We start from the raw sequence: 10,642 nt of genomic DNA, 5'->3' as shown, positions 1-10,642 counted from the left end.
CTAATGTGGGTAAAAATTAGGTCATTTAAATTTGTTTCCTGTTTGACATAATTTTCTAAACTTCATTTCCAAATTTATCCAAACAACATGTGAAGCATTCAATGACTCTCTGTTAATATTAGTCAGATCTGCCCTTTTACATGATATAACAATTAAAAAATCTTTGCAAAATAATTCAGTTTCAATTCAGTTTATTTATAGGACCAATTCACAACACATGTCATCTCAGGGCACTTTACAGTTCACCAGATCATACAGTCAAATTGATTCAAAGTTTTCTATCAAAGGAAAACCAGTTGATTGCATCGACTCATTGACTTGGATGCAATCTCTTACACTAAACATGCTTGCAGCGACAGTGCAGAGGAAAAACTCCCTCTTTAACAGGAAGAAATATCCAGGAGAACCAGGCTCAGTGTGAGCGGCCATCTGCCAAGGCCGACTGGGGTTCAAGGAGACAGAAGCAGAGATACAAAAAGCAACTGTAAAAGGCGGCCCTGTCCGGGAAACACACAGCCAGGAAGACGAATTCTGAGCCAACTCCCAAAAATATAATGTCTAAAAAAGAATGAATTAGGTAGGTTAAGTAAATAACGTATTTAACAAAGCAAGGAAATAATGTAGAAGAAAATGTAAATCTTAAAATAATATAACAAAACGGGTTAACAGTTAAAGAGAATGCAAAAATGTTCAGGAAAAATATAAAATGATGAACAACTTTCAAACCAAATTGTAAGCAAACAATAAAAGATACAATTATGCTGTATATTTTATTAACGTGTACAATAATTAGTCAAGAAAAACCCATTAAATTATATAAAAACCAAACTATATGATATCTTCCTGAGTTTCCCTGAAGGCATCACGAATAAGCCCCACCCCTCGCTTTGCCTCTACCGCGGTGCGTTCAATTTTTTTCATCAGTTTGAAAGTTTGTAAGGAGGCTCAGAGCAGCGGTTGTATCAGGACGGAGCGGCCGAGAGGAACCAAGAGCAGAGCTCCGAGGAGGTGGAGGAATGGGCTGCACCCACAGTAAGGTGAGAAACCTTTAGTACCGCTAAAGGACAAAAGGAGAGTCACAGGAGGAAGTTCTGCTCGTTTGTTCGGATGCTGCTTAGCAGGCGGGCTGCTGCTCCGTTAAACTCCTCCGCTGGACCCCACCACATATGTTTGCCGACCTGTAGCCCGGTACCAGGGGTTCAGTTCGGATGCTTTGGTCGTTTTCCGCCCAGCAGATAAGCTGTGACATAAGCTGAACCTGAGAACATCTGTTTTCAATCTGCTTCGTGTTTGAATCTGAGGTTTTTCCCACGCTGCCCCCCCTTAACCCAGACAGACCACCTCAGATTTATGGTAAAAACACAAACCATCTTATTTGGGATAAACTGTGTTTAAATTAGGAATAATATAAATGGCAGATTAATTTGCATCATCCTGGGGTTTTTTTTTTCTTTCTCTCTTTTGTCAGAAAACAGACCAAACACTGAAAAAATGATTGCTGTGACCAGAACCTGGATGACATTTAATCTGGACTATATTCTCTACTTGTTTCCACATTTAAATCCAACATCAACATAATCTGTAGTTTAAAAATGTGCTAAATATGCTGTGATAAGCTGCTCTCCAATGTTCTGTCAGCCTCCTACAGGAAGCTGCTGTGATTTGGTCTCACTGTCCTGCAGAGCTGCTGGCTCCTCTCAGAGAAACATTAAGTTTGACAGCTGCCGTCCTTTAGTTATTGATAGAAAGTGACTCCATGTAGAGACTAAAAAGAGTCCCAGGGACCTGTTGTGGCTCAGTCCAACTTTGATTTGGACTTATGTGAATCCTTTCCAATCCTCAACTAAACTGCTTGTTATGTAGATCTCTACTGCTGTCTTTGTTTAATTTATCACAATTTTTTATCAGTTTAGTTTAAGTGAGAAATTCTTTCAATTGATATTTAGTTCCTGCTTGAGCCGCATAGCAAAATAATTCCAAAAGCATTTTTTTCCTGCCAACAACCGGATCTAAATCTGAGAAAACTGCTGAACATCCCACTTCACCAGGGTGAGTGTCACTGATGTGACGCCTTGGTAATTTGTTAAAAAATGTCTTGGTTGTAAAGGAAAACTTTGGTTTTAGGACAGAACTTTTTGATGTCAAATGATGTAGGAGGGTGCGGAACATTGTTCAGGTTTCTCCACCTGTTCGGTTCGTTCAGCAACGACTCAGTGCAGATTGCTGAAATGAAGGTAGGGTGTTAGGAAAGTCCACACACCATAGTGGAAATTCACTAATTTAAAAAAATCTACAATACAAAATGGATTCTATTGCTTTTTCTTTAAATATCTAAGCACAACTAAGGTGAAGGATCTGCAGTTCAGGAGATTTTTATTTTAATGCCGATGATTTTGCAGATAAGATCATAAATGTGTAGCGCCTCAAAGTTTAAGGTCATTATCTCCAGGGACTCGAATCAAAGGGAGCCAGTCTGATTGCATCATCTGTCAGAAAGGAGACCTTGTTGTAGAAACTGTAATTACTGGAGAGATGTTATCCTAGAGCTGCATCCGTCATCAGATTCTGATCGCCTTTTTAAGGAGGCATTTTGGATATTTCCCTCTGGATATATCACCCCCCAGATTAGCTTAAAGTTAAAGGTGGATGGGGATCTCTGCTCTCATCATAAGCCTACATCTTTAATAGGTATTACTAGTAACAGTTTATGCTGTTTGTTCTAAATTGGTGCAGTTACCATTGACGACTTGTCTGATCAAGTCCTCAGAGATGGATAAAGAAATGCTAAAATATTGTGGGGGTTCCACTGTTGAAAGGTAATATTCAGGATGTGTAGATGAGTTGCTAAACAAAAGAAACTAGGACTGAGCTTTTATTATTTCTCAACCGAATTTGGGAACAGCAGCACAAAAGCAGATGGATTTCTACTAGGAGGGACAGATTTGTTGGACGCCACCTGGAAGCTTCTGGAGTCTCAATGAGGCATGGAAAGGTTTTCAGATCAAGAATTTTTTAATGCAAACCAGACTGAGAGCGTGCACAGGTAAGATTAGGAACAGCTGCTTGATGCTCTGGAATGATGCAACAGAAATCTGTAGAAAGTGGACAGAAGGCTGTTTAGATTTACAGCTCTGTGATGTCTGAGTTTGAAATGGTTATTTTTAATCTCTGATAGTTTAAGGTCCTAGTTTGCTCTTTCTCTTTTTTTTTCTTCTCGCTGACATACTCATTTGGAAGAAGCAGGGACATTTAGCTGAAATCACAGATGATAAAATAAGATATTCTGTCAAATTGTTTGAATCTTCAGTATCCTGTTATATCTTGACTGTCTGATACAAAATCACCAATTTTAACCTGCTCTAGAGATGCACCAATATGCCAAAATGTTCAGATTTTCCTTTGACGAGCACTGATTGATTATAAAATCAGATCAAACTGGAAAAAAAACAAATAAAACTGCTTTCCTACTTGCTTCACACTTTAAAATGAACAGATAAACATTCCTTGTATGTACTTTTAACTAGTTTTAGTTCAGTAAAAATCCATACTTTGAAAGATGGATGCTTTGTTGACTAAACAGAGTTGGACATCCAAGAACACCGGAAATCTTTATCTTCCAGGGAAAGCCTGATCTTTACATTTCTATTGGGCACTCAGAGAGCTGACAATCAAAGGGAAGATTTCAGTTGAAGGGAACAAAAAGGGATACCTTAGCCTGTTGACTGTTTCCTAACTCGTTTCTTCATCAGAGAAGCCGTCTCCACAGGCTGTTGTGTAACAGGAAAGCCGACTAAATCCTTGATAAGCTGAGAACAGAAGCAGTTCAGTCCAACAGGCTGAGAGTCCCACCCTGGTGGATTTAACTGGATTATTGTTTGAAACAGACCAGATAAGTTCTGACATCTCGGATGTAAACACTGATTGCACTGTGGCTCTAAAAAGGTCAGGCCTGCATTACGCTACAGGTTTAACTGCGTTCATGTCCAGTCAGGTCAGGGACACCTTTGGCCACCCGTGTTTAACAGTCTGAACCCAAAGTCTTGAAACATATTGGAGAACCTTGTATTAATCGGTTGTGCAGGTTACAGTTAGAACCTGGACGTTTGCTCCCAGTTAGACTGAACTTTTCCATTATAAACAGTCCGCTTGGTTTCAGAATAAAACGGGATGTAGAAACCTTTGAGAAATGTGTGTTAAGGTACCACAGAGCTTTTGTCTGTGGACTGTGATTGGTCCAGATCTGTCTTTGTTTGGATAGTAGCTCCTTCATCATCTTTGTTTCCAAACTGAAGTCTATCTCTTGTCTCTGTTTGGGCTGCTGCTCTCTGAGCTAACTGTTTAAAGAGAAGGAAGGCCCTGGCACGAAGAAGAGGATTTAACTCGGAATGATGAAGCAGCCTCCTTGAACGCTCCAAAGCTAAACAGGAGGACCAATGGCTTCTAAACACTAGGCTGAACTTTGTGACCTTTGAAACCTTTCGGTACAGGAAGTGAAGAAAACAGGAAGTTAAATATTTCTTAGAGAGAATACAGGGTTCATCAGCTTATTTGGTGGAATAAAGCTGGGCTGACGTTTTGGTTATAACTTGCTTCATACAGTAATACTTTATTATGACAGGGCCAACTCCTCCTCTTTGAATGTGTTCCTTTTCTCTGTTAAAATAATTAGTGTCTATCCATGCAGAGGAGAAAATGCATTTCTCTCTTTCCAAATGGATCATTAGAAAAGTCTGTCTTTATTAAAATAAAGAAAAAGAAAAACTTGCTGATTTAAAACTGAGCAAGAGCCTTTTATTGATTTTGTTTATTCTCTCTGAATAAACAAAATATACCGTAGGTGGATGTAGAGGATAAAATTCCAGCTACACATTGGCACAGAAAAGATGCTGCATTGTATGGGGAAGAAAAAAAATCTCTGGCCATTGGTTGGTTCAGCTTTGAATGAATGTGTAGTCTTTATTATAGATTCATTTGTAAATACAACTCAGCGGGGAGAGCTTCTCTTGAAGCAGAGCTGGGATAATTGTATTGAAGGCAGAGCTGAAAAACAAACAGAATCTTGGCGTAGGTACCTGCGGAATCCAGGTGCTGGAGGATGTAGGGAAGGGCCAAGTTGACAATGTTGTCTACCGACCTGTTGGCTCTGTTAGAAAACTGGGGTTTCAGGAGGGGGTTAGTGATCTTTCAGGTGTGAAAGCACAAGGCGCTCAAAGGACTTCATAACCACAGAGGTCAGGGCGACAGGTCTAAAGTCATTAAGTCCTGTGGTCCTTGGCTTCTTGGGAACGGGGATAATTTGAAAGAGGTTGGCACATGACATGTCGCCAGTACCACCAGTCGTTCATGTATTGGGGGGTGGGGGGGCGGGGGGCCGGGGGTTCGGCATGTAATTTGTGATTTGTGTAAGTCCTTTCTTGAAGTGGTTAATTTCTGCCTCAGTTCTCAGATAACAAAGAGCGTATGAGCAGAATCCGTCATCTCCTTAAAGTCAGCCTCCGTAATCATGACACTTCAGACATTCATAAAAATCCTAGCTTCCCTACCGTGTCACACGATTTCCAGTGATGTTTCTGCTGAGCAGTGTGATGAGCCTGAACATCCGTCATTGTTTCCTGCATCTGTAAGCCCTGATTAGACTATCGTTTGTTGTATCCACTTCCCAAAAGCCGACACTGTTAAGTAAATTCACCAAAGGCTGCCTTTTTCCCCTGATTCTCCGCAAACAACAAATTATCACAATTATAACCAACGTTGATACATTTTATGGGCGCCACCATGTTGGTTTACTTGTTTACCTCTATGCCACTAGGAGGCAAGGCACCATGCTAGCTTGATGTGTAAACGGTCGTAAGGAACCAAGGACAGCACGGTTAAATGATCCAAGCTCGGCATGGAGCGGTTTTCAGAGGGTAGTGTAAATGTGGGGTAAGACGCTGTTCTCATGCAGATTCCCCTCTGCTCCTGACAGAGCTCAGGAACGCCATCTTCCCTTACCTCTATTGTCCAGTTGATTCATCCTCCTGTTTTGGGCACTCTGACAAAGACAAAAATCAACTGAGGGCAGGAGAAAGATGCAAATCTAATCAAATATGCAACAACCGGCACTTGAAATCGGGCGTCTTCATAACAACTGGGTGGTTGTTGGTTGTGGCTGGTGTAACTGTCGTATTCATTGAACATTTTATAAATAGTATTTGATTAGTGCTTAGGGTGGTGTATAGGCTTAACTTGCTGCAATCACATTTGGGCATAATGGAGATCTCTATAGTCACTAGTCTCTGTGCTGCTGTATGGCAAAAGATGTCTGCCTTTACATATGCAAACCCACTCTTATGTTATGATGAGTAGCAATTTATAAGGCAAACGTAAAGATTGAGACTTTCAATTCACAAGTAATAATAATGCACATATTGATAATGTATTAAATTTATGTCAGTAAATCCCTATGATTAATAAACACTGTACCTTTAAGGCAGACCTGTTTTTTTTTTTTTTTTTTATGAAAACTGGTTATTAAAAGAAGCCTAATCTTTTGGCTTAGCTCCTGTTTTTTCCACATTTTCCCTGGTAATCAATCTCATCTATGCTTCAGCTAGGCTACCCATAGAAGCAATATACCAAAATACTCAGGGACTCGTTTCATGCTAAAGAGAGAATTCAGCAATTTCCAGATTTAGAAATGTTCAAACCGAATTAAGTGTTTTCAAGAACTCCATCAAATAGGGTCAGAAAGGGACAGCTCCAAGAGTTGGGTTTACATACAGATTTGAATATTTTGTTGCCTTTTTATTTAAAAGACATTTTCTCATGTTTGGTTTTCTGTCTTGACCCTCAGAAATGAAATAGATTTTATTTTTTTATGCATACGTTGATGTGATGAAGGATGACAAACTGTCCATCGATGAGTCTTTTCTAAAGAGGCTTCAAAAAAGAAAAAAGCTTTACCTATAAATGTCAATCATTCTACTTTGCTTTGTAACGTTTATTTTAGAGGACCTGTTAAAATATCACCGAGTGAGGTTCTGTGGGCGATTAGAGGTAATAACCGTGTAGATTTGGAACTTAAGCAGCTGTCATCTTAGAATAAAACAGAAACCAGAGCAGATGCATTGCTGCTCCCTGATGTGTTCACATGTCCAAACATGTCGCTCCCCCTCCTTGTTCTTCCTCCATGAAGGAGGACAGCTCCACACGACCTACGGACTTTCTACTGATGGCTCAGATAATTGGGAACCCTGGTAAAGCCAAAGATGTTATCCCTCAAAACATTATGATCAAATTCAACCCAATAGCTTTATTGTTTCCCACAAATGCTTAAATGGAGTCTAAATCTAATAAAGAATTAGATTTTCTCAGCCATCTCTCGAAAACTTAGGAATGAAACATCTGCATTTAAAGTCAGCCGCGTTAAAAATGTTTCTGCTCTTTCAGTGGATTACATTTTCAGACCTCCAACATCCCATCAGCCGACTGTTTACAGACAAGCAGCTGGGAGTTGTTGGTTGGTTTGTGAAGATGCTGCTTCAGAAGCTCAGGATGTGGGCCAGCGCAGATGTTTACTGATTAGGGACAAGATATCTTCTTGTAAACTCAAAATGAATTATTTTCTTTAAGTACTAAGCTTCTTTACAATTTTAATAGGGGAACTCATTTTAAAAAGAGCTGTGAACGGTTCTGCATAGATTTCCACTTTACTTCTCTTATCATGAGCTTTCAATGACCCAGCTGTGAAACCTCTTGCAGTCTGTTGAGTGAGAATCTTTTGAAGAATTTCATGATGGTTCTTAATTTTTTCATCTCCTTCATGCAGTGTTTCTAAATACTGCCACTGAACCAGCCCTGTTAAATGATGCTACCTATATCATGATTGAACATTGGTACAGCATACTTAGGTGTTTTTAAAAATCACTCTTAATCTGTCTATAACCCTAATGCACTTCTTGCCATTGTGGCCAAATAACTTACTCTTCCTCTCATCTAAACATAAAAACTTTCCTCATAAAGAAATGTTATTCATCCCAGTTGGGATCATTTCCCAATCATACTCTCATATGGATCATGGAATCTGCAGGAATCCAAAATACTTTTAATTCCTTCCTTGATCATTGTGTGATTTCTCTCCACGTTGCCCAATCCAAGAACTCCTGTCAAATAAATATTCATGTTGGCAAAGATGAACCACCAGCTGGACTCTATCATATCACTAACTAGAAGTTAAAGCTGAGTATTACCAAACCTTGATCCCTGAGAGCCGTTAAAGATGTAACATCTTAGTTTTTGTTTAAGGTGGTATGAATAATTCTGAAAAATTTACAGATTTTAGAAAATTTAAGGTAAATTAACATTGCACTAAGTTTTTAAATATCTCTTAAGTTAAATAGTAATCACATGATGCTGTAGGAAATGTTGGTGAGTTAAGTATCCATGATAAGTGGATGAAAATGCCTTCCTGATGGTTACTTTTAGTGTATTGAGCTTAATTTAATAGAAATTTCCTCATGAGTCCTTTTTTACAGATCATATTTTTCTTTAGTTTTATTTAAGCGCCACCCATGATTTTTAAACGAGCCAATCAGACGGCTGCCTGGTGGTTCTCCTGCATCTGGCTTCTGTACTCAGCTGAGCCGAAGCTGTACTTTGTTGAGATTTATGGCCTTTATGAAGGGCCCCTGCTAGAACACATGCTTCTCCTCACCACCACCTTCTCCCTCCTCCTCCTCTTTCTTGCCTCCCTTCTCCACGCTGTCGTTTTCCAACCTGCAGATGTTTATTGTTCCAGCTCAGTTTGAATAAAGTGTTTATGGAATGTTTGAAGGGAGCAGCAGGTTTAAGGTGTGATTGTTTGACTGACCAGATGATTTCTGTGTGTTTGGATCCACGCCTCAGTCAGTGTTTGTGTTACAGAGAGCAGAGCTGGGTGGGTTTTAGAGATCAAGAAATATGCTGCTATGCTTTTTTTGTGAGATAATCCAGATCAACCTGTTCATGGAGCATTTGACTGAAGACAGAAACTAAGAAATAGATTTACAAAATTACGTTCATAAGTAAAAATCAAGAACCGATGTGTTGTAATAGCTGTCGAGCTGATATAAACCATTTTTTAATAGAAGTCTCATTCTGATATCATCTGATACTGATGTCCCAACCAACTATTGGTCTATAACAAATTTAGTTGACTGTTGTTCAAAGTTTGAATATCACTTTAGGAAGCTTTTTCTAACGTAGGGATGTCCTGATACTAGCTACAACTAATGGTTGTTTAGGTAATCGATTAATCTGTTGATTATGTTTTCGATTAATCATTTTATAATTGGATAGCAGAAGGTTCCTTAAAGATGATTTTTAAGGACAGAAACCAGGTGAAATTTACTCTTTTCCACTTAAGTTCTGGAAAGAACATGTATCGACAGACGAAAATGTTTTTTTTTTTTTTTATCTTAAATGCAAAATTTATATTTTTTTTACAACTTTTAACGGTTAAATCAAAGTCTGGGTAATCCTCCAATTAGGGCTTGCTATAGGATTTTTATAGTTCATGAAGATTTAAACTTCCACAGCTCAGTGACATCAGTTCATCACTGTTTGTGATTAAACTAGCTCACTCTGTGATAACATCTTCTGCTAACATGTATTGTTATATTTTCATTGTTTGTTGTGTGAGATGATTATTTTACAAATATGATTAATTAGTGTAGAGGATAATTAAAAGCACAGTTAGATTTTGAAAGCCATTGTTTTTATGAAATCTATTTGAGAAGGAAAAGCTTATTAATCTGATTTCATAGGAAATAATTGGAGATTTTTAAGCCCAATTGCCCAACCCTACCTCCAGTGGAAAAAACACATACAAACTATGTACCGTAATCTCTTTGGCTTGTGCAAGTACTTTCATAGTTGTTGTTTTTTCTCCTGAAACCCTCACTCTTTACCTCCATTTGTTCGGATTCCTACTTTCTTTCAGCACACACTGCATTTTGTGCTGATAAGACCAGACACAAGACTGGACTGAAATTGAGTGGAAAAAGTCCAAATTCCTAAAGAGAAAAGTCTGAATGACCTTCAGAAATGATTGAGAACTGTTGACTAAGGCCACCTTAAAAAGATTAAAAGAAAATTGGAATAATATCAGAGGAATCAGACAGTATGAGAAAAGGAGTCTCAATCATAAAATGATTTCCACGTAGAGCACCAATCTGAATGGCCAAATATTTACTTCTAGGTATCTGGAAATGGTTGATTTTCATAACGAAACCTTTATAACAGCTCTTGCTCGACATTTGGAGACATGTTATTCTCCTTCTACTATCAATGGGTCTTTATACTTAGAATAATGGGTCTGTGAAAGTAAAATTATTAAAGAAAAAAACAGGACTGGAAAAGGTTTGTATAATTTGGCACAACATGTGATGCAATACAAAATCTTCTAATTTCAAAAACATTTTAAAATTCTTTAACCGCACAGTCTTCCCTCTGGAATCAGGTCATATGTCTGAGGACTCCAATGTTTAACAGCACAAAACATTAGTTCAGCTCTGATAAAAATCTTGGCTCATTTATGTTTTGTCCCATGATTTTTTTTTTTTTTTATGTTTTTTCTTATTGGAATCTTGTTTCTTCTGCCTGCCAGTAACGAGAACACTAA

At 38.5% G+C, this 10,642-nt stretch overlaps 1 protein-coding gene across 1 annotated transcript in view; it reads left to right on the top strand.

Annotated features, from left to right (window-relative positions):
- Positions 1-888: 888 nt before the first annotated feature.
- The window catches only part of ccdc69 (coiled-coil domain containing 69), a 28,209-nt gene continuing 18,455 nt past the window's right edge, over positions 889-10,642 (top strand). The window contains exon 1 of the mRNA XM_038276139.1: positions 889-1,037. Coding sequence (XP_038132067.1) covers positions 1,017-1,037 — 21 coding nt within the window. The 5' untranslated portion in view covers positions 889-1,016. The remainder of the gene's footprint in view (positions 1,038-10,642) is intronic.

The sequence above is a fragment of the Cyprinodon tularosa genome, unplaced genomic scaffold (genome assembly GCF_016077235.1).
Source record: "Cyprinodon tularosa strain WSP-4 unplaced genomic scaffold, ASM1607723v1 ctg122, whole genome shotgun sequence".
In the NCBI taxonomy this organism is placed as follows: Eukaryota; Metazoa; Chordata; class Actinopteri; order Cyprinodontiformes; family Cyprinodontidae; genus Cyprinodon; species Cyprinodon tularosa.
The sequence above is the reverse complement of the archived record's forward strand: the minus strand, read 5'-3'. Positions and strand labels throughout refer to the sequence as shown.